The 23,704-nt window shown below is 32.1% G+C and overlaps 3 protein-coding genes across 4 annotated transcripts; 1 reads left to right on the top strand and 2 right to left on the bottom strand.

Annotated features, from left to right (window-relative positions):
* On the bottom strand, positions 1-1,639 carry LOC149493555 (peroxidase superfamily protein). The gene is made up of 4 exons (XM_089726093.1): positions 1,371-1,639; positions 865-1,038; positions 581-746; positions 1-496 (listed from the first exon to the last, which is right to left on the bottom strand). The coding sequence occupies exons 1-4, from the start codon at positions 1,593-1,595 to the stop codon at positions 87-89; spliced, it is 975 nt and encodes a 324-aa protein (XP_089582219.1). The 5' UTR covers positions 1,596-1,639; the 3' UTR covers positions 1-86.
* Positions 1,640-7,847: 6,208 nt separating this feature from the next.
* GTA2 (global transcription factor group A2) lies at positions 7,848-19,412 on the top strand. Of its 2 annotated transcripts, XM_089725965.1 has the most exons (22): positions 7,849-8,428; positions 10,691-10,929; positions 11,030-11,176; positions 11,285-11,443; positions 11,552-11,635; positions 11,786-11,856; positions 11,966-12,323; positions 12,447-12,602; positions 12,700-12,797; positions 12,944-12,992; positions 13,075-13,227; positions 13,317-13,460; positions 14,555-14,651; positions 14,824-14,997; positions 15,091-15,139; positions 15,223-15,317; positions 15,442-15,520; positions 16,678-16,726; positions 16,812-16,929; positions 17,730-17,873; positions 18,373-18,473; positions 19,124-19,412. In XM_089725965.1, the coding sequence occupies exons 1-22, from the start codon at positions 8,098-8,100 to the stop codon at positions 19,367-19,369; spliced, it is 3,141 nt and encodes a 1,046-aa protein (XP_089582091.1). In that variant the 5' UTR covers positions 7,849-8,097; the 3' UTR covers positions 19,370-19,412. The 2 variants fall into 2 exon arrangements, 1 of the variants encoding a protein (XP_089582091.1); XR_016322564.1 differs by lacking the exon at positions 19,124-19,412 and having other exon boundaries at positions 7,848-8,428; positions 17,707-17,873.
* A 1,052-nt stretch (positions 19,413-20,464) lies between these two features.
* LOC149493557 (alcohol dehydrogenase-like) lies at positions 20,465-23,378 on the bottom strand. The gene is made up of 10 exons (XM_089725829.1): positions 22,874-23,378; positions 22,651-22,787; positions 22,513-22,559; positions 22,093-22,418; positions 21,922-22,004; positions 21,577-21,652; positions 21,434-21,495; positions 21,254-21,349; positions 20,968-21,129; positions 20,465-20,860 (listed from the first exon to the last, which is right to left on the bottom strand). Exons 1-10 carry the CDS (start codon positions 22,908-22,910, stop codon positions 20,744-20,746), a joined length of 1,143 nt encoding a protein of 380 aa, XP_089581955.1. The 5' UTR covers positions 22,911-23,378; the 3' UTR covers positions 20,465-20,743.
* Positions 23,379-23,704: the final 326 nt, after the last annotated feature.

The following is a 23,704-nucleotide window of genomic DNA, read 5'->3' on the forward strand; positions in this document are numbered from 1 at the left end:
TACCATAATTTGATATGCTTATATGTAATTTGATCCCTTAATTATTTATCTCAAGCCTTAATTAATTAGTTTAGTGTTTAAACTAATTAATTGACAACGTTACAAACTCGTCTAATCTCTCCTTTTAAACCAGTTTTAACACCAATATTCCCCAACTTCACCATCGCTTCAGCAAAATCAGCTTTAAAAGACGATGTACTGACGGCGACATAGGAGTCCAGAATCTGTCTGGTTGTATCATCATCATAAAGCTGAGCATCTGATGCTACAACGGCAAACCCATTTCTGATATTATGGAAGATATGATCATCGAACGTTGATTCAGATGACCAATCAAGAGGTAATCGAACGTTAACATCTCCATTAAGAGGACATTGAGCCATAAGGTGTGGTAGAAATTGAGGATTAATTGCAGGGTCAGAATCTCCATTGCCAGAATAATTGTAGAGTCTCTTTGGCATGAAGAAGCATGCAGTTGTCCCAATTGTGTGCCCACCTGAAAATTTAATAAAAATAGAGAAAATTTAATAAAAATAAAGAAATTTTAATAATAAAAAATTGTGTCCCAATTGATGCATACCAGCACTGAGAAGGACAAGGTCTTCCTCTGAGAGGCCCTTTTCTTTGAACTTAAACTTGAGAAGGTGAATTGAGTCATCAACGTCTGGCAAATTTTCAGCAAGTGAAACATTTGAAATCCGACCATCTCTTCTACCAGTTGGAACCTCATAGAATGGTCCACCGGTCTTCATAAACCATTAAAATCATAGCATTATTACACATATACATGCATGTGTATAGATATGTTTTTTTTCTTTTTTCTTTTTTTTTTTTTTTACAATAATATAAATAAAATTAAAGTACCAATGCAATAGCATCACGGGCAGCTAAAGCCACAATGTCTGCACAAGAAACAACACCAGGGCATGCTCCTTCTAGTTGTTGCTTGGCGTTTTGTATCACTTCGAAACCTCCTAAACCCAGGTTCCCTTTTGCCCTTCTCTCACCACCTTCTAGCAAGATTGACCCATCACAACCCTAAACCCCAGAAAAAGAAAACAAAAATCATCACATTAATTATCAAACCTTGATACCCCAATTCATTTTGCTACTTGTTTGGTATAAATTAAATCTACGAGAATGAAATGAATAATTTTTATTTATATTAAATGTGAAAATATGTAATCGTCTCTGAATTTAGTAGAATTAGAATCATTTTCGTAACCATGAGGATTCAAGTCGAAATCCTCACTAGGAACCAAATTAGAAAAGAGAAAAAAAAAAAAAAAGACAACTTTGGAAGCGTGAAGTTCATGAAAGTTTATAATTTTTTTGTATACCAAACATGGCCTTCAGAAAAAGTTTCGGACCTGAACAAAGCAGTCATGGAAAACAAGCCTGAGCAATCTTGCAGCAACTTGACGATCAACAGAAACAGCTTCTTGAACAGCATTGAGCACAATAGATTCAGCAAACGGACATGTTTGGGAGTAGAATCCAGTTTGGAGTTCTTGCTCTTCTGAAACACCAAATACAGAGAAAGAATAAATTATAAGAAGAATAAAAACCAGAGCTTTCATTTTGTAATTGAGCATTTCTTGAAAATGTCATATGGAGATAGTAATAGATGAACTAATTGAGCTAGAAAAGTGTTTTTAAAGGTGTCCAAAACTGGATGCTACTTTGGTTGTAGTTCTTTTTGCCACCTTTTCTTGTCTTCTTCTATTTCGAATCACTCTCTTCTATGCAAATTTTCGCAGCTGGTGTCAACCTTTCTTCCCTTTCTTCATTACCTAATTAATTACATGACCAGGTCTGCTGACCAGAACACTCATGACATTGCTTGCCATGTATAGTAATTTGGATTTGTTGCTTTAGTTTTTGAAAATTAGAACCTATATAATCTCTCTGCATAGTATAGAATTATCACAGTTTATAGGACTCGGATAAAACTAGCATTTGTCTCAAAAATTATGAAGTAATGAGCTCAATTAAAATTACCTGTTAAAATTTAAATAATACATAGATGGACAAAGAGTCATATGGTATATCACGGGTCAAAAGTCTACCTCCATGGTGGGTTATGCATCGATCGATTTGCTCTTTGAACCTAACCCAACTAATTAATAACCGAAATGAGAAAATATAGGTATTTAAAATCGCATTGAATAACATATAAATTCAAAATGAAACCGATTCAATTTGATTATGTCGAATCAGTTTAACTATTTTGAGCATAAAATAAATTTGGTTGGAAGTATATAAAACTGCAATCAAAGAAAAAATGGTTCAATTTTCTATGTGAAAAACCAAAATTTTAAAAAACCAATCTAACTGAATCAATTCAGTTCACTTTTCGGTTAATAATGTTCAACCTCTGTTCATGATCCTACTCATGCTGGGACTAGATGATTTCTAAATTAGAGAAAATAATATTTACCCCTAAATTTTATTATTTTAATTTTTTGACATTTTCAACATTTACTTTGATCGATCAAAGGTCATTGGTTTAAACTCCCATAGTGGTCTTTTCTTTAGGGCAAATTTCTCGTTCTTGCTCAGTATGTCCCCTCTTTCATTGAGTGTTACATTCATTTTATAAATACTTCAACTTATAAAATTACATTTATTAAATATTTTAATTTATAATATTTTTTTATCAAATACATGAACTAGATCAATTAAACACTTTATTAAATAATTAAAAAAATATAAAAGATTATTGTTGCAAAAGGTGTACTAACTATATATCAAATTAAGATTTTGCATTTATGAAAATTAAAAACTCTAACAACTATTGTTATTAATATTCAAAAATATGTAATATTGCCAGACTTTATAAATTTAAATGCATAATAAATCATTACAGCGAATAAAATATAGAGCAAAGTATGCTTGTGAACTCAAACAAATCCTATAAGTTAAAATTTAAAAATAAAAAATTCATACACTACAAGACAAGCCCTCAATTGCTAACTATATTAATGAACGGAATTAGGTTTTAGGTTGGAAGTGTGACGTGCTATCTTTAGAATTAATGTAGCAGTGTAGCAGCTGGCAAAGGCTATAAAGAGAGAGGGAGGGAGAGAGCTTCTTTGTCTTTCAATTGCAAATGGAAATTTGAGATTCTGAGACTCACTAATGCTTATCCTTAATGGATGAGGACAAGCTTCCCTTGGAATTTTATATGGTCTTTTTTCTTTTAAACTTCCTCGGTTAGGTCGCAAGTGGAAGTGGCAGTTAATTTGATTTAGCCTTTGTTTGGATGAGTATGTTTTTTTACCAAAGGAAAATAACTATAAAAAATATCTAACAAAATATAAATATATGAAAAGTCGGAAAAATTAATATTTCACTTATTTTTGATTCAGGTCCATATAATTTGAATCTCTTCAAATTGATGAGAAAATAATTTAGAAAAGTGGAAATTACAATCACTTTTATTAAATTATCTAAATACCTCGAATTAATTAATAAAATCTAACCATTTCTTATATGCCCTATAATTTAAGTGATGATATAATTATTAATTTTCAACGATATAATTTATTTTCCTCTAAAATTTAATTCCCTTACAAACAAAGAAAAATAAATGTATTTTCTTTCATTTATTATATCCAAACACAACTGTGAAAAGTGACTATGAAAAGAAAGTTCACAATTCTATTATTTTCCTTTATCATTTTTTTCCTCTAATATTTTCCTTCCTCTCCTTTCCAAATAAAGGGTTAGTGAGCTTTTAAGGACGTGAAATAGAGACTCACAAGCTCAGCATATCAATAATGTAGTGTGGTATATTTAGCTGTAACCAATAATGCTTATTGTGAAAAATCATTTTAATGCTATATATAGAGCTTGTGATTATCTATTTATTTTAGCAAAATGAAATTAATCAATTCCATTCTAGCTATAGGGCATGTTCGGCAAGATTAATTGTTTAGTAGCTGTTAGCTGTTACTTGTTATATATTGATTGTTAATTGTTAGCTGTTAATATAGCTGTTTAGAGTAAAAAGTGTTCGATAAAAATAATTATTTGATTAGTTGTTGAATTTAAAATGACAAAAAAAAAAAAGAAGATTTAAATATTGAGTTAGAATTTTAAGTTATAACTATAGAAGTAAACTCAATATAATAAAAAGAAAGATTGATTATGTGATGTGTTATTAATTTTTTATGAAAAGAATGTCAATCTATAGTGTATATTCCAACTATATAAAAGGAGGTATCGTTGCAGTATCTTATCTTAGCAACGAGGTTTTGAACAGTTTAAGTATTTACTTCTTGATATCTAAGTAATTGAGGAAGTGATTCACGCTGCAATTGAAATAATAAAAAGGGTTTTAAATTAAGGGCAAGATTACCAATAAATTTTCAATAAAAAAGTGAAACACTAAACGTTAGGCGGATAATGTTTCACTATTATCCACTGAAAGCTTTTTTTATAAACTATCTCGAACGGTATAATATATCAAAATAGTATTTTGACGTAGTCAAAACTATAAACACTCCCTCAATTGCTATTGGTTGCCGAACAAAGCTATAATCAGTTTGATTCCAAAGTAGTGATAAATTTACAATTCAAATTTACTAGTGTAAAATTTGCTGGGAGATATATCTAATGCATAGTGAATTTAGTAAAAGTCAATTTGTTTATTTTACTTACAAGGAATGTTCATGGACACATACTGGAAGTTTATACATATATATCAAAAAGAATTTGAAAAAGAACTCTTAGACAATGAAAAAGAAGGAAAAAATATATCAAAAGCTAACATTACCTTAAACGAAGAAGAAATTGTTATGTAATTCAAAATCTGAAAAATAAAAATAACAAAAATTGAATGTAAATATGAATATATATATATATATATATATATATATATATATATATATATATATCAAAATAATAAAAAGAAATGAAATGAAAAAAAAAAAATTAAATAGAGTTGTTGATCCAGTATTATTATTAGTTATTATTAAATATTATTTTTAAATGATCCAATCATAATATACATAAATAAATAAATAAACTAAAAAAACTTAACAACATTTATTTTAGCTAGAGTTTATACATATATCTACGCTTAGTTCCTAGGAGAGTGATATAATCTAATAGCTAAAATTTAACTTAGAGTTCGTAATTCAAATAATTTATTTACTTATATAGATCAAGTAATTTTTAGACAACACTAATATCCTATCAAATCATAGTAAAGATAAAAGTATCAAATCACAACAAAAATAAAAAGAAAATTAAAAAAAATTATAGAAAAAGTAAAATAAAAGAAAACTCAAAAATTTGTAAAATAAAAGAAAATTACTGGATCTTATTAACACTAATATCCATTAATTTGGGAATATCCCATAAATTAACAAGATGAAATTCGACGAGCATATATAAAAGTTGGACCTTATTAAAATTACGCTTGAGAAGTATCCTATATCAGTTTCAAATAAACATGCTCATCATTTTTGGAGTAGTTGGTTTGATTTATTTTCATCTTGCCTTGAATATCCTATGCTGCATTTTGCTTACCTCGTTATTTATTTGTAATCCTTATGGAGCGTTTGATTTGAAAAAAATTATTGTTGGTAGTTTCAAAAATAAAAAAAAAAAAGGATAATAATGGATTGAATTGTGCTTTTCTTCGACGTGTGGGAAAAAAAAATATTGATTCTTTTGGCAAGAATGCTGTAAAAAGTCTGCAATGATTTGATGAATGTTAATCAACATATTGACAATTTGATTGAAAAGCAAACCAATGATCAAGTTGCATAAATTGACTAAGATTTCAAGTTTCCGTTGATATAGTTCTACCGTTTACCTTTCAAGTTTGTATTTTTAACGGTGAAAATTTAGATTCTCTTAATTGTAAATTTTTTTTTGAACTAATTATAAATTGTTGGCTTCGTACGAATTGTTTTTATATTTTATTTTGTTTTTTAAAATTGAACCCTTCCTTACTTTATATACAATGTGAATTTCATTTGTTTTAATGTTTTTGTTTCTCTTTTAATTGAAAAGGTTGCAAATATTGTTCAACAACGTGCCAATGAATACATCTTATATATCACCGGAAATTCAAAAAGAGATTCTTTTTATCTTTTCAAATAAGATTATATATATATATATATATATAAAGTATGTCAAGAGAAGGGGGGCTTCCTTGAAGTTCTCATTTTGATTAAATTTCTAGTAAATCAAAGATTGTTTGAGCAACTATTGACAGAGGAGAGAGAGAATAAACTTCTCGAAATCACCAGTTTTTCATGATGTTATAATACCCTCATGGTCAATGAGATATTTGAACTCCATATGAAGATATATAAATAAGAACTCTTCTAGTGGGTACCTGTGAATAGATATGTACAAAACACCAGCAGCAACCTACGGAGGTTCTACAAAGATCATTAGTGTGTGGGATTATAGATAAGATTGAGAGGAAAGAAAGAGAGAGCTAGTTATGTTTTAAACTATGTTACGAAATATTAAAATTGAAAAAACAAACTTTATATAACAACCTTTTTTGGGATAGAAAAATGCTTCTAATTTTTAGAAAAATATATTATTTTAAAGATTTAAATATTGAAAATCAATAAGCTACAATTAATAAAAAAATATTCTTAGAAATTTAAGTAGACGAAAAGATATAAAAAAAAGAAAAATAGAAAGAGGAAAAGTAAAAAAACAATGGAAAATGTTGCAGCTGTCACGGTTTGTAAAAAAACGTGCGTCTCAATGCAGATGATAATGTAGTTTCACTTTCACCAAATGTTTTTTTCTTAAAAAGGAAAATACTGAACTAATCAAGCAAAACGTCTAGATTAGATAGTATCTCAAATTTGAAAGCGAATACTGTGAATGGAAGGTCTAGCGAATAACTAAACCTTATAATGTATATAATAATAATAATAATAATAATAATAGAAATGTAATTAATGCTGTTTGTTTTTTAAAATAATTTGCATGAAAATATTTTTCATAAAATTTCATTGTTTTATGGTTCAAAAATATAAGTCAATGAAAATATTTTTCTAGTCAAGGAAAAACTAAGTCCACATAATAAGAAAAATGATTTCCCATTTCAAGAGATTAAAATAATTTTTCGGATTGGTTACAAACTTATTATAAATATGTATTTTTTAATTTATTAATCAACAATCTGTCACTGTTCACTATCACCAGCTACTATCACAGCCTACAACCATCGCGGTCACCATCACCGCCTACAACCATCGCGGTCACCGGCAATTTTCATAATTTACCAATTTTTTACATTTTTCTTATATTTACATAAGGTTTTTTAAAATTTGAAATTTTCTTAATTATAAATATTTTTATGCTAAATATTTTAATATTTTTTAACTAATTGTCAATATTTCAACAAAATAAATCATTTGAAAAATATTTTTAATGAAAAATATTTTCTTTGAAAAATATTTTATAAACGGAAAAGTTATTTTTCATAAATAACTGGAACTTAAAGCACATTAAAACATAACCTAATAATAACTATATTACAACCTAACAATATTTTGAAGTTTGAAATCCCTTTCCAATTTAAAAAAAAAAAAAGAGAAATGCAATTAAGAATATCTTTGAGTATTAATTTATAATGTATACTTGCTCATATTCCCTCTATTTCTGAATACTTTTTAAGTCATTCAAGAAAATAATTCAATTTATTTAAGTTAAAACATATATATATATATATATATATATATATATATATATATATATATATAGCACAATAATAATCTTTATATTTTTGCTATTTCTTGCCTAGTTTAATTTTATTAGTAATTGCCTATATCCTTCCCCCTGCTTAAAGTGGTGCGTCAAGGTGGTAATGTTTAATTATATCCGGGCAGAGACAGGGCAAGCACACACGGGTGGAAAATAAGTGAAAGCCCAGTTAACCGTCTAACCCGAATACAGATCCCAAATCCTCCCTTCTTCTTCACCGTTTATCAAATCCATATCCATCTATTCAAGCCTTCTAGGGTTATAAGTATAAAGATTTTTCACGCCTAAAACCCCAAAATCAAACAGACTTCAATCGGAAAGTTTGACTCAAGAAACAAGAACGAAGCTATGCCTCGTCATAGGGACGAAGACGATGATGAGCTCGATGCGGAAGATGAGGAATACGATGACCAGGAGCAGCAGATGATGGACGACGATGAAGAAGAGGAAGAGGAAGAAGATAGAGGAGCTTCGCACAGGAAGAGGCGAAGATCAGATTTTATAGATGATGTTGCTGAAGAGGACGATGAGGAGGAAGAAGATGATGAGGACGATGAGTATGGCGGTGGAGGTGGTAGGAGGCAGAAGGCTAAGAGAAGGTCAGGAACTCATTTCTTTGAGCTCGAAGCCGAGGTGGATAGCGACGACGAAGAGGAAGAAGATGAAGATGCTGAAGACGGTATGCTGTTTTTCTTGGAAATTTGTTTGTTTGGTTTGCTTTAGTTTCATGCGTTATTAGGGTCATGTTTAATGAATTGACTTTTAAGGTTTATTGATGAATTTGGGTTTCTTGGAACTTTGTGGATTTGGAGTATGGTAGACCCTGTAGTTGGCCTGTTGATTTTGGCGAAATTAGGGTTGAACAGAGTCCGATTACTGACTGACTTTACTGGGTTTGGGTTTTTCTTTTTTTTTTTTTTTTTTTTTTTTTTTTCCTATTCACGTTTGTGTTCTGTAATTCTTATGTTCGGTTGGTTTTTGTTTTGTAGTGAAACCTAATTCCGCTGTTTTTTTTAAGAGAATAGGGATTACTGACAGGAAGATTTTTAATTTGATAGAATTGCTTGTTTATTTGACTACTTGGTTTAGAATTGGTGTTGTGGTTATAGAGACACCTACATTATATGTTTCGTTTCTATCAAATTCAAATCTTTGATAGTATGCACATGCTTGTTTCTTTTGTTCTCTCTGTTTTCATTATTCAAAACCAAGAAATTGAGTGCAGTTTGACAAGTGGAATAACGGGCCTCTGCATGTGGAGATAGCAATAGCAAAGCATTTATACTTGAATGTAGAAATGAACAAGTTTTATGACATGGTTGTGTGCGCACACATTATACTGAAAATATAAATACTGGAATCGAACTCAGAAGAATATATTTAGATATATGATTTAGATGCTTGATGTAGCAGTGTGGTAGATTTCTCATTTATTCATGTGTTTGCCTAATGGTTTTGTTGTGGAAATGCAAAAGACTTGTGGACTTAATTGGTAATCTTATTATCAGTTATAGTAACAGGGCGTTGACTAAGAGCTCTTTTTTTTATATTGATGGAATTCAATAGACAGGTTTAACGAGTTCACATACTCATGTCCTCTCTTGAAATCACAGGATAGTCTTGCCACACATGTTAATATCTATTTTATATAGTGAATGTCCTCTAAATATTTTTATGGCGAAGGTCCTTCTTGATGTCTCTCTAAATTAAAGAAATATTTTCAAATATAATGCACTAATATTTTAATTTTATTTTAGAATGCCAAAACACATAGGAATATTACTTTAGGACTAAAAACTAGACTTGGTTGGTGAAGGAAATATCTATTGGAGATTCGAAACTAGGCTTGTGTATCATATGATTGTCAAATTCAAACATAAATAGACCCTTTGCTCTGAAAACTAGAGCCCACAATTCCAGAGATGGCACAAAAATGCTTATCCACTTGAACTACAGTGCATATTTTCATAATGGTGATAGGCTACCATTTGAACTACAGTGGCAGTCCATACACTTTGCTGAGACCTTTTTTTAATTGAATTTTAAAATAAATTGGTATGCTTATCATTGGCAGATCTGGTCTCTATTCTGCTTTTCTATTGTCTTTTTAGTCTTCTTCTACTTTCATCAAACTCATGTTCTCTATTTCTTATGTGGTAATACCTGCTGTGGTGGTCCTACTTGTGTTATGGTTGTTTTTCTGCTCAGCTAATAATCAGTATCCTTGAAATTTCATCAAGGTTTTTTTTTTTTTTAAATTTTTTTTTATTTTTTATATTCTATGTGATGGACAAATATGGAGAATTTTTCTGTAATATCTGATTCCCGTAGCTTCTTCATGTTGTTCAGTCATTAATCTTGAAGATGACATCTTATTTGAATATTGAAGATGGTGTTTTATTTGAATTGGGAGGTTTTTAAGTGGTATTTTGGCATTTATGTTTTAACATATAGTGATCTATGCTATGGTGTGATATGTGACACCTTTTGCCATAGCATAGGTGTTGAGACATTTGTCTGGATGTGCTTTCTGTTATGTTCCTTTTAAGTGTTTCTTGGTGGTTGTTTGCACTTAGGATTAGACCGACTTAGATACTAGCAATGTCTATTTTTTCTTTTGTGCGTCTATGTGTTGCAATTTCTTAGGGATAATGTTATGACTTAATTCACATCGATCATAAACCCTGTTTGTACTTGCAAGTTTCTAATGTTACTTCAATTTCTTTATCAAACTGTTATAGTGGAAGTCAATTTTTGTATGATCGACAAATTCTACATGACAATAACTTATAGTGGATATATATTGAGGTATTCATAATGGAAAGATGGATATTGATTTTTCTTTCATATATGTGTTTATGTGTGTGTATTTTGGGGTAGTATCTTGAGACAGTTGAGATTTGTAGCCTGTTGTGGTGAAGGCTGGTATTTGTGCTTGCAGATTTTATAGTAGATACCGGAGCTGAACTACCTGATGATGGTGATGGTAGAAGGACGCATCGTAGGCCACTGCTGCCTAGGGAGGAGGATCAAGAAGATGTTGAAGCTCTTGAGAGAAGCATCCAAGCAAGGTATTCAAGATCAAGTCATACTGAATATGATGAAGAGACTACAGACGTGGAGCAACAAGCTCTTCTGCCGTCTGTCCGAGATCCAAAGTTATGGATGGTGAAATGTGCGGTATGATTTATAGTTTTTCTGTGAGTTTCCTGTACAAATTTTCCCATTATGGTTCCCTTTGTTTTCAATGTACTTATTAAGGTGCTTTAACATATGTTAGATTGGTCGGGAACGAGAAACAGCAGTTTGCCTAATGCAAAAGTGTATTGATAAAGGATCTGAGTTGCAAATCAGGTCTGCTATTGCTCTTGATCATCTCAAAAACTATATTTATATTGAAGCAGACAAGGAAGTCCATGTGAGGGAGGTATGTTATTGATATCAAGCTTGGCATTGGCTTCCAACTTACCTTTTTTTTTTTTTTGGAAATAGCATATAGCTCTAATAAATGACTTATTGATTTCTGTTGCTTCAGGCTTGTAAAGGTCTGCGCAATATATATGCCCAGAAAATAATGCTTGTCCCAATCAAAGAAATGACAGATGTTCTTTCGGTTGAAAGTAAAGCAATAGATCTTTCAAGGGATACCTGGGTCAGAATGAAGATTGGGACTTACAAAGGGGACCTTGCCAAAGTATGTTTTATGACTTCTGTTTTACTTGCACTATCATTTGATAGATTTTATGAGCTGATGTTTCTTCCTCTTTTTTTTTTTTTGTTTTTCCCTTTTCTTTTCTTCAAGGTAGTAGATGTAGATAATGTCCGGCAGAGGGTTACAGTGAAGTTAATTCCTAGGATTGACTTGCAGGCTCTTGCAAATAAACTGGTACAAAGATTCTTACTACTTTATCATGCTAGAGTTGTGCTTGCTGGGCATAGAAGTTTTTGCTTCAGAAATATAACAGCATGATGTTGCAAATCTTCTTTTTCTAATTATAAGGCGTTTTAGATTTCTTTTGGCTTGAATTTTTTATAGGAAGGCAGAGAGGTAGTAAAAAAGAAGGCATTTGTACCTCCTCCGCGTTTTATGAATGTAGATGAAGCTAGGTAATGCTGATTTCACACTTTTTCATTGGAGTAAAAATTCTAAGAAAAGTATATGTTAACTGAATACATATATATTTTTATTTTGGGTGCTTATAATGTTTGTTTCCAGAGAACTACATATTCGTGTAGAGCGCAGAAGGGACCCTATGAGTGGCGATTATTTTGAAAACATTGGTGGCATGCTGTTTAAAGATGGGTTCTTGTATAAAACTGTCTCAATGAAATCTATAAGCATTCAAAACATAAAGCCAAGTTTTGATGAACTTGAGAAGTTTCGACAGCCTGGTGAAAGTGGTGATGGTGATATGGCCAGTTTGTCAACCTTATTTGCAAATAGAAAGAAGGGCCACTTTGTGAAGGGTGATGCAGTTATTATTGTCAAGGGAGATTTGAAAAATCTCAAGGGATGGGTTGAAAAAGTGGATGAAGAAAATGTTCATATTAGACCTGAGATGAAGGACCTTCCGGTAAGATTATTTGAAGAGATATTAATGGTTCAGTTCTGCTCTAGTGTGTTGCAAGATCATTATTAACATTCATTTGAAGTTACTTGGTTTACCATATATTGATCGTCAATTATTTATTGGCAGAGAACCATTGCAGTGAATGAAAAGGAGCTGTGTAAATTTTTTGAACCAGGCAATCATGTGAAGGTTGTCACTGGTACCCAGGAAGGTGCAACTGGCATGGTTGTTAAAGTTGAGCAGCATGTCCTCATCATTCTATCTGATACAACTAAGGAACACGTAGGTGATAAATGTAGTACAGCAATTAAGTTCTTAAGTATTATCATTATAACAGTAAAACTAATGTGTGGAAATTGTCGATGTCTGACATTTTCAGATCCGTGTTTTTGCTGATGATGTTGTGGAAAGTTCTGAGGTAACTACTGGTATTACTAAAATTGGAGAATATGAGCTCCATGATCTTGTGGTACTAGAGTAAGTTCTGTTTCCTCAATTATCATTTGTTATTTTTCTGTTTAATATTTGAGGTCTTGTCTATTCTTATTTTATGATGCAGATAGTTTTTTATTTTTGTTATTATTATCATTGGAGTTCTTACACGTTCCCTCTATGTGGTGCAGTAATTCGAGCTTTGGCGTAATTATACGCGTAGAAAGTGAAGCTTTTCAGGTGAGTAATTACTTTAAGTGCCTTAAATATGTGCTGACCTGTCACTTGTTAAATCTTTCTCAAATGTCACCATTAACCTCAGGTTCTTAAGGGGGTCCCAGAAAGACCTGAGGTTGCTCTTGTTAGATTGAGAGAGATCAAATGCAAGATTGAGAAGAAATTTAATGTGCAAGATCGGTTCAAGAATACTATAGCAGCAAAGGATGTTGTTAGAATTGTTGATGGTCCTTGCAAAGTGAGATTTTCTATTGCTATTTGGTTTGTCTTATTATAACATATTCACAGTTTTAAGTAGTTCACCATTTATCCTTCTTATCTTGTTAGGGGAAACAAGGTCCTGTAGAACACATATACAAAGGAGTCTTGTTCATCTATGATCGTCATCACCTTGAACATGCTGGGTTTATTTGTGCTAAATCCAGTGCCTGCATTGTGGTTGGAGGTTCACGGGCCAATGGTGATAGAAATGTGAGTCTTTTTTTATGTTCTACCTCTTCAACAAAATTCCATTTAACAGTTGAAAATGTGAATTTTGATCTCAGTTTAATTATTTGCTCCTTTTAAGGGCTCATGGTTTGGTTTTTAGCCAGTTTTGGTATTAATGAATATAAAAAATAACTATAATTTATTGGCTTAAAATTTGTTAAGTTGGCTGATTTCTATGTATTATTACATTTTACTTGATCATATTGTTAATTTGGAGTATTTTAGTTATTGCTTTAAACGGTGTTTGTGGTTGAATATCTTGAAATCACTAAGGCCATGTTTAGTAGCTTGAATAGGAATAGGAATGGGATTTCTATTCCTCATTCCTTTGTTCACTAGCAAAAGGGCTGGTGGTTTTGTAATAGGTATGACAATAAATCATGTAATAACAAATCCAGGCTTCCCTAAATTGCTAGTACAGAGCTTAGCATTTTTATAAAATACCAGTTTTGCCCTTATGCTGTATATCTTTTTTGGTCTATTATATTTTCTCTTTCCTTGTTTGGTTCATTTCTATCATTATACTATAAAAAAATCAATTTCAATAATTATACCAAGGCATTGCATTTGCACCATACCAAGTCAACATCATTTAGTAAAAATTTAAAATTTCATTTTCTTCTCTTTATGGCTATGAACATTTTATATATATATTTTTTAATTATTAGAAAGAAAAATTATAGGTTTAAAAGGTTTTTCCTTATAATTTCCAAATATTAAACGTAATCATATGGTTGTTCTAAAGAATAAGCTTTTTTTATAAAATAATTAATTGGATAGATTGATTTATAATAAATTTACTAATATGGGTATTTTGGTCTTTTTACAAATTCCTCCTATTCCTTCTATTATTTTTATCAACGAAACACATGAATTTAATATGAATTCCTATTCCATGGTGAATACTAAACAATGGAATAGGAATTATATTTCCTATTCCATTCCTTGCTTCCAACTAAACATGGCCTAAGTTTCATGTGCAATCAACTTAAACCGGTTTGATCATATTTAGTTATTAAATCAACCAAAACTATCAGAGGCAAAGTGATGCTAATCTCACTCGTGAATTAATTCAGGTTGATTCGTACTCAAGGTTTAGCAGTTTCAAGCCTCCCCCTCGTGGACCCCCATCATCACCAGGGAGATTTCATAGAGGTGGTCCTTCATTTGAGTGTAAGTTGCTGATGATTAATAGTTGCCTGTTTCAACAAGTTTTGTCATTATTTGTTTTGAACTATGTTAACACTCCCAATCCCCTACCTAAAGAAAGATGGCTGTATTGTACTATAATTGAAATCTTGCTTGAGAAAGAATCATGTCATCAACTTCAATATTACTGCCACAGCTAGAGGAAGGAATAGGGGTGGTGGTAGTGGTGGAAGAGGAGGGCATGATGCTCTGGTTGGTACCACAGTCAAGATACGCCAAGGTCCTTTCAAGGGCTACCGTGGGCGGGTTAAAGAAATCAAAGGCCAAAATGTTCGAGTTGAGTTGGAGTCCCAAATGAAAGTTGTTTTAGGCAAGTCTATATTAACATATGCTAATTAGTTGGTTCCCTGGTTTTTGCATTTTCCATGTGAAGTGGGGATTGTAACTGCCTTTCTATGTGCAGTTGATCGCAGTAATATTTCTGACAATGTGGTCGTATCTACTCCACATCGGTAATTGACATTCTGCATAAAATTCTTTTAACCAGTTCTATAATTCGTTGTTTCTGATTGTATTCATTGATATTTATATGCAGTGATTTATCTCGGTATGGTATGGGAAGTGAAACTCCCATGCATCCTTCTCGGACTCCACTGCACCCATATATGACTCCAATGAGAGATGCCGGAGGTTCGTTCTTTTGATACTAGTTGTTTTATATTATTTAGTAGCTTGGCTTCTTTCATTAATTGTGATAGATGATTGTCATGATCCCTTATTTTCTTCTCTTTTGTTCTTGCTCTTACATTTGCAGCAACGCCTATTCATGATGGTATGAGGACACCTATGCGTGACCCAGCGTGGAATCCTTATGCACCAATGAGTCCTCATAGGTTTGTCTGTTAATTTTCTTGCTAGCAATTCATTTTCTTTTCTTGTCCTTGATGTTGCATTTTGATGGCCTTTGAGTTTTACTTGATGAGGAAATTTATGTGTGATTTACATGGATGATTGATTGATTTTTTCTTTTCAAGCAATGTATATTTTGTTTCATGGTGTTGGTTTAAAACATACTATTTCAGTATCACCTGCTTGATTAATTCTTTTCTTTACAAGCATTGGATTTCGTAAATGTAATTTTAATCACTGCATTATCATTGCTAAGTGGGAGGCTTAAATTGGTTCATTGTAGAACTCTGTTCTGTTCTGGGTTGGAATCTGTTTCAAAATATTGATAAGGAGTAAAAGCTAGTAGAGTGACGTGATAAATAGGAACAAGCCTATGAAGTTTGATGGATCTGAAAGATTAACCAATTTGTATCTTGTTTATCTTCTTGATGATGAAAATATCCACATACAATATGTTGGAGGGAAAGTGATTTTACTACTATGGAAAGCTGAGAGCCAAGTTGTCTTCGCACCAGATAAACCTAACCTATCTATGTCACTCGACAAGATAGTAGAAATGACCATGTAACCAAAATAGGATTTTTAGTAAACTCCAATTAAGAGCTATGGTGGGAAAGTAAGCATGATTTTTGTTAGTTCATTGTTAAACAACATGAAGGTGTGAGCTATGCAGATCTATTCTGAGAAAAATGATGTATCTGCTTTCTGCCCGCTACATCCAAGTTATGCGCTGTAGATTACTCCAAACAATTGAAGATCCATGACGTTACCTTTTTTTTTTTTTTTTTTTTTTAAATTTCTCCCCCAAAATATTGTCTGTCATGTTAGAAAACTACTCTTTGATGTTTTATTAGATTCAGTTAAAGGCTTCACATTTATCAATGTTGATTTTGACTCTCTTTGTCCTTTCTAAATGCTTTTTCAGCAAGCCATTATTATTTCCTGACAAAATTATATTTAGTCCACTGTGTCTGTCTTATTGTTGACAGAAGTCAACAAATTTCCTTTTCTTTGCTAAGGGTTATCAATTCTTTTGTACTAGCACCATATGTCAAACACAAAAAGCCTTTAATCATGTCAGATCTAGGATTGTTTCTGCAGAATATTTTTGATTTATGTTTTTGACCAATGAATGGTTCAGTTGGGAAGATGGCAATCCTGCGTCTTGGGGTACCAGTCCACAGTATCAGGTTAGGAACATGGCACTAGCGCTACGAATTATTCTTTACTGTTTGTCTATTTGCTGAATAAATATATTGTTTCCTCCGTTTGCAGCCAGGAAGTCCCCCTTCACGAGCGTATGAAGCTCCAACTCCTGGTTCGGGCTGGGCTAGCACTCCTAGTGGTAATTATAGTGAAGCTGGAACACCGAGGGATAGCAGCTCTGCCTATGGTAATTTACCTTCTCTGATTGATTTGAGCAGTAGGGGCATGTTTAGTAGCTTGAATGGAATAGTAATGGGATTCCTATTCCTCATTCCTTCATTCACTAGCAATAGGGTCGGTGGGTTTGTAATAGGTATTACAATAAACCATGTAATAGCAATTCCTAGGTTTCCCCTCTGAATTGCTATTACGGAGCTTAGTTTTTTTTATAAAATACCACTTTTGCCCTTATGCTGTATATCTTTTTTGGTCTATTATTTTCTCTCTTCTTTGGTTCATTCATACCATTATACTATAAAAAAATCAATTCCTATAACTACACTAACGCATTGCATTTGCACCACCAAGTAAAGATCATTTAATAAAAATTTAAGTTCCATTTTCTTCTCTTTATGGCTATGAACAATTTATATATTTTTTTAAATTATTAGAAAGAAAAATTATAGATTTAAAAATATTTTTCCTTATTATTTCTAAACATTAAACGTAATCACATGATTTTTATAAAGAATAAGCTTTTTTTGATAAAATAATTAATTGAATAAATTAATTTATTGTAAATTTACTGATATGGGTATTTTGGTCTTTTATGAATTCCTCATTCTATTCGTTCTATTATTTTTATCAACTAGACACATGAATGTATTATGAATTTCTATTCCATGATACATACTAAACACTGGAATAGAAATTATATTCCCTTTCCATTCCCTTCCATTACCTATTACATTCCCTGTTCCATTCTTTACTCCCAACTGAACATGGCCTAATTGTTATTTCACAGTAATCAACTGTCTGTATTTGCAGCCAATGCTCCAAGTCCATACTTGCCATCAACTCCTGGTGGGCAGCCTATGACTCCAAGTTCTGCAGCCTACCTTCCTGGCACTCCTGGAGGACAGCCAATGACACCTGGAACTGGCGGTCTTGATATCATGTCTCCTGTTATAGGTTTGATTCACGGTTTTAATCTCTGCTGTTTTAGTTATGACATTATGGATCTCTTTAATTTTTCCCAATTTATTTCTAGAAAATTCTTTCCATCTTCTTCTTCTGAAAAGTTGTTAGGCTATAGAAGTCTTGTTACCATCTAGACATTTTTGAGGTATATTGTGATAATTTCTGTAGAATGGGGTTTTTGATGTCAGTACAGAGTGAGAGTTGTTACATTCTCTTCTGGAATTCGAGTGTCCAAGACTAGTTCCAATATCATCAGTTGGTGCTTGATTCCAGAAACAGAGGGGTTGTTTGGTGGGACCTTTTTCTTGCTTTTCCTTGATTTGATCATATTCTATGACAATATAATCTGTTTTTATTGTACTTTGATTACTTGCATGGGTTTTGCTAAATGTCTTGTTCTGTCTATGAAGATTGATTTTGTTGCCTTTATCTATGCTTTTTCAGACCTTTCTTTAGCAATTATGCAAAGCTGACATCCATTGAATTGCAGGAGGGGAGCATGAAGGCCCATGGTTCATGCCAGATATATCGGTTAATGTACGCAAGGCTGGGGATGAATCTTCTGTCGGTGTTATCAGGGAGGTGCTTCCGGTATGTTCTTATGGACTTGATGAGAATCCGCACTTCATTTCTTTGTTTAGAGTCTTAAAAAATGATGTTTGGCCCCTATAAAAGTAAAGATTTCAAAGTTCCTACTGAAGTGTAAAGGTACATCAATTGGATTACTGTATGTCATGGTTATTTTTGAAGAGAAGGGGAAAATTTCACAATAGGTTTCCTAGGTTTTGGCTAGTGAAACAATGTCTCTAATGGCAGAAAGTGGGGATGAAGAAAAAATAGGGTTGAAAGAGGGTGAGTAAATGAGAATGGAAACCAAAATGCTGTCTGCATGCAAATTTCTCTTTGAATTGGGATGGACGGGAAATTCTTCTAATTACCTTTTCATCTCTATAGCAAACTTCTAATTGTACCTTTTTAGAAGCAGAGTTTTTTACATTTTCCTTGTCCTAGCACAACTTGATTTGCTTTCTACAAAAAAAAAAAAATGGTTTAGTTTCAGTTGATAAAATAAAAAAAAATCTCCTAAACTAAACTGAACCCGACATTCTACACTTTATCTGTGGAATTCGAGGCTTTTGAGAGTGGATGGAAAATATTTCATTGAATTACCTACTTGCTTTCAGCATGAGGATTGCTGAACTGTTCATGAATGAATAATTTAATACTGTTACATGGTGCAGGATGGGTCCTGTAGGGTAGTCCTTGGGGCAAATGGCAATGGTGAAACAATAACAGCTCTCCCAAATGAAATCGAGATAGTGGTACCAAGGAAATCAGATAAGATAAAGATCATGGGTGGGGCGCATCGTGGTGCCACTGGTAAGTTAATTGGTGTGGATGGCACTGATGGTATTGTAAAAATAGATGACACTCTTGACGTTAAGATATTAGACATGGTTATACTGGCAAAACTGGCACAGTCATGACTGTTATTAAAATGAATTAATGAAAATTATTTGGGTCTCATCATCTGAGGATTTCATGTGTCTTCCTCTCCCCCCACCCTTCTCTCTCTCTCTCTCTCTCTCTCTCTCTCTCTCTCTCATCTATCAACTTAGAGTCATTTATAATTTTACTGGGTGTTCTGTAACTATCAAAATGCTGCTCTATATGCTGGGTTGGACTGGTGAACCATAGTAGTAGAATATTTTTAATGACCTAGTAATATAGGACAGAATTATATGAATTATATGCATAACTGTTCTTTTTATTTGATATATGCTTGCGCAGCAATGTACAATTTAAACAGGGCAAGAGGTCTAATTTGATTTTTTTGTATTGTAATATCGCTGATTATATTGTATTTTTCTGACTGCTGGACGTGCTATTGCTTTTGCAAATCCATTTGCTCACTTTATTTGATTCCTTGTTGCAAATCCATTTTCTGATAATGTTTTACGGTTTGGCGCGAACAACTAAATATATATACTATCATCTTTTTTTATTTGTTTGTATTATGTTACGTTACAGGGTATGAATTGTGTTTATGAATAATTGCCGTGATTATGACTTAACTATCTAAAACTGTATTCTGCGGTTTAGTTTAGTTTTTCATTTTTAGGATCAAAATAGAAAAATTGTGAAAATTGAAGAATTCAATTTTGATTTGAAATTGGAATCGAGTTTAATTGGCGGTCATAACCGTCTATGAAACCGCCTAAGGACGGTTCAGCTTAAGTTCTACTTTCCCTGCTTCTTTTAATTTCATTTTAACGTTTTGCTTTTTATTAATAATTATTTTTAATATTCATATAATTTATTTGTAAATAAATAATTTTTAAAACTTGTAATATTCAAATTTATGATATTAAACTTTTTTTTTTATTTTAAATTAAAAGAACATAATAGGAATAATAAATGACAATTAACAATGAATTAAAATGATAAAAATACTTAAATGATAATTAGTGAAAAATAATAATTACAACTTACATGATAATAAATAGATAATTAAATGATAAAAATATTTAAATGATAGTTAATGAAAAATAATAGTTACAATTTACGTGATAGATAATAAATAAAGGAGAAGTAAATGAAGTGTATAGATGAATAGACTGTGTCACATCTTAAGAAAAATATGCTTGTTTTATATACATATTGAGCGATCCGCTGCGAGCAGTTGATCTTTACTTTGGTACATAGAAGTAAATCATCTCATGCGATTTTGCACTCTCAAATACTGACTGTATTTACATTCAGAAAAGGGTAATTAACATTAAAAACATACAAACATAAAAAAAGAAAGCAGCTTTCATTCTTATTTCTTGTGAGGAGTAATGATGCTTGTTCAAAGAAATCTATTCTTCCATTCGAATGATGCAGCGGAGACCTTCCCCTTTAAGCATCAAATCAAAGGCTTCATTGATCTCAGAGAAGCGGACTGAATGCGTAATGAACTTTTCAAGTTCAAGCTCCTACAAAACAAGATTGGATAACAAGTCTTTTTATGTGTCTGAAAAGAAAATTTTATTGCTTGTAAAGTTCACAACTTCAAAAGAATTATTTCAGCTAGCTAGCTTACCTTGTTCATGTATTTTTCCACAACGGAAGGAAGGTCAGTTCTTGGCTTGTAGTTTCCAAAGAATGTACCTTTGAGAGTTCTTTCATTCAAGACATTCATGGGATGGGTCTTGAAAACTGCTTCTTTGTGTGGCACTCCAACCAGAACAGCAACACCCCAACCCTGCATAGCAGTTTTCTTTTTTGAGTTTTCTTAAACAAAATATTAATCAAACTGGAAATATGACGCAGAAACCGGTATATATGCTGAATGTACAGAATAATATCTTGAAAGAGCAGAGGATTACATCATGTACACATTCAAATGCAGAGATCATCGCATCAATGTTTCCTGTACACTCCACACTTCTGTCGGCTCCTCCATCAGTCATTTGAGCAATAACCTGAAGTGCAATCAATGGTCAGAATTTTAATATCATTTTATATAAAAGGAGTTGTTACTCTAGTTTTAGTCTTCTAGAGAATACCTCTTGAACAGGCTTTTTGTGATGTTTTGGGTTCACAAACTCAGTTACTCCAAATTTCTTTGCTGTAAACAAACAATAGAAATGAACTCAGCAAAGGTTATATGGCAATTAACACTTACAAGTGAATGGCTAATAGTAATTACCTTCTTCAAATCTACTTGAATTCAGATCAACACCAATTATTCTTGAAGCCCCAGCAATCCTAGCCCCTTCAGCAGCCTAATTACACAGAAAGTTGTTCTTGCTGATTGCAGCTTTTGAGATAAAAGTTAGAAACAGAGAACTATTTTTGGTGATAAATAGTAGATTTTTGTAGAATGTGAAAAACAGAAACTCATATTTGATTTTGGTGATTAAATTAACATGTTCTGCATTAGTTTTACGGAAGGATAGAAATAATCTGAAAACATGACATTTTTTTCATTTGTCAATAATTTCAATCATGTGTAACAACAATACCAAACAAGCTCTTTGGTTGAGATACTTACAGCAAGACCTACAGCTCCCAATCCAAAAATAGCAACAGTTGAACCTTTTGGAGGCTTAGCAACATTAAGAGTGGCACCAAGACCTAAAAAACAAATCCAAAATTAAGGATTTGGCTGAAAAGAGAAAAGGGCCTTTCCAATTAGGCTTTGATCTGCATTCAATTTTTATACCTGTGGAGATTCCACAACTTAGAACACAGACTTTGTCAAGAGGAGCCAAAGGATTGATTTTGGCCACACAGCCAACATGCATAACAGTGTACTCACTAAAAGTGGATGTCCCAACAAAGTGGTAAATAGGTTTGCCCTTAATTGAGAATCTTGATTTTCCATCATTAAGCATTACTCCTCTATCAGTATTTATCCTAAGGAGACTGCACATGTTGCTCTCTTCGGAATTACAGTGAGCACATTCCTTACATTCTCCAGTAAATACAGGAAGGACATGATCGCCTGGTTTCAGATCAGTCACTCCTTCACCAACACTTTCCACAATCCTATTAACAAAAAATTAGAAAAGAAAACAAGACTATATCAAAATATGATTGAAATCGTATGTAATTAGGAACACCTACTAAGAAATTTACTTACCCTCCTGCCTCATGACCATAAATTCTTGGAAATAATGGATTCTGTCCCTGCAGGATAGAAAATTAACATAGAAAATTTAGTTAAGAAGACATTTGAATCAGTATAGAAAAAAGAAACTATGAAATCATGAAGTTAAACCTTGGCTTCCCAAAAGTAAACATCAGTGTGGCATAAAGAAGTGAAGAGGATCTTCAAACGAACTTCATTGGCCTGTGGAGGTGCCACTTCCACTTCTTCAATCACTAATGGCTTCCCAGCCTCCCATGCCACAGCAGCTATAAATGTACCAAAATAAAAATACCAGTTAAGCATATATACATCAACAAAAATTAAATGGCAAATGCCTTTCTAAATATAATACCTTTGCAGTGAATGACTTTTCCTGCAGTGTTTGTCATCTTTTATTTTTCTTCAGAAAAAAAAATATTAAAAGGTTTTAAGTAGCTAATAGAGGTCAAGTTTTGTTCTTGATGGTATATGCAATTTAGATGTATTTATACCCAGGAGATTAGATTTAATTAATTATATTTAAGTATATAATATACGTTTGACCGTTAATAAAATTGAGGATTAGAGTTTTAAATGAGAAAATACAAGAGGCTAATCCAAAACCATTCCCAGGCTTTAGTTCATAGGATTTTTGTACCTGGTTTTATTCAACAGCGTTGTCAAATAATCTGTCTCCACCAATGTTCTTCTCAAATCTCAAAAGCGCGTGATGTGCCATTGGACCCACCAAATGTTTATTTTTTTTCTTTAAATATTTTTTCTAGTCAACCACCTATTGGATAAATTAATATAATAATCGAAATTGGGACAACTCGCAATGATATAAAACAGAATTATGACTTGGCAACTGGCCTGTGAGCTTTCTAGCTCAGCATAGGAAAACAGTGGCTGTAAAGGGTATTAGTCAAGATGGTTTATGGTTTTGGAAAAATGGCATTTTCCTTTTGATTTTCTTTTTCTTCTTATCCAATTGACTTGTTATACATTCTAGCTTAGCATAAGCTTTTTTTATGCACCAAAATCACCAAATCATCAAATGATAGTACACCAAATCATAGTCTAATAATAAGTGTATATATGACTTAACAATAGTTTTATGTTCGAATTATTATAAATATTTTTTATTGACTCCATTTTTTAATTTGGTGAATTTTTAATAAAATATTATTCTTTTGAGACTGAT

This window comes from Jatropha curcas, chromosome 9 (assembly GCF_041381405.1).
Source record: "Jatropha curcas cultivar XTBG-Jc1 chromosome 9, XTBG_Jcur_1.0, whole genome shotgun sequence".
Taxonomy (NCBI): Eukaryota; Viridiplantae; Streptophyta; class Magnoliopsida; order Malpighiales; family Euphorbiaceae; genus Jatropha; species Jatropha curcas.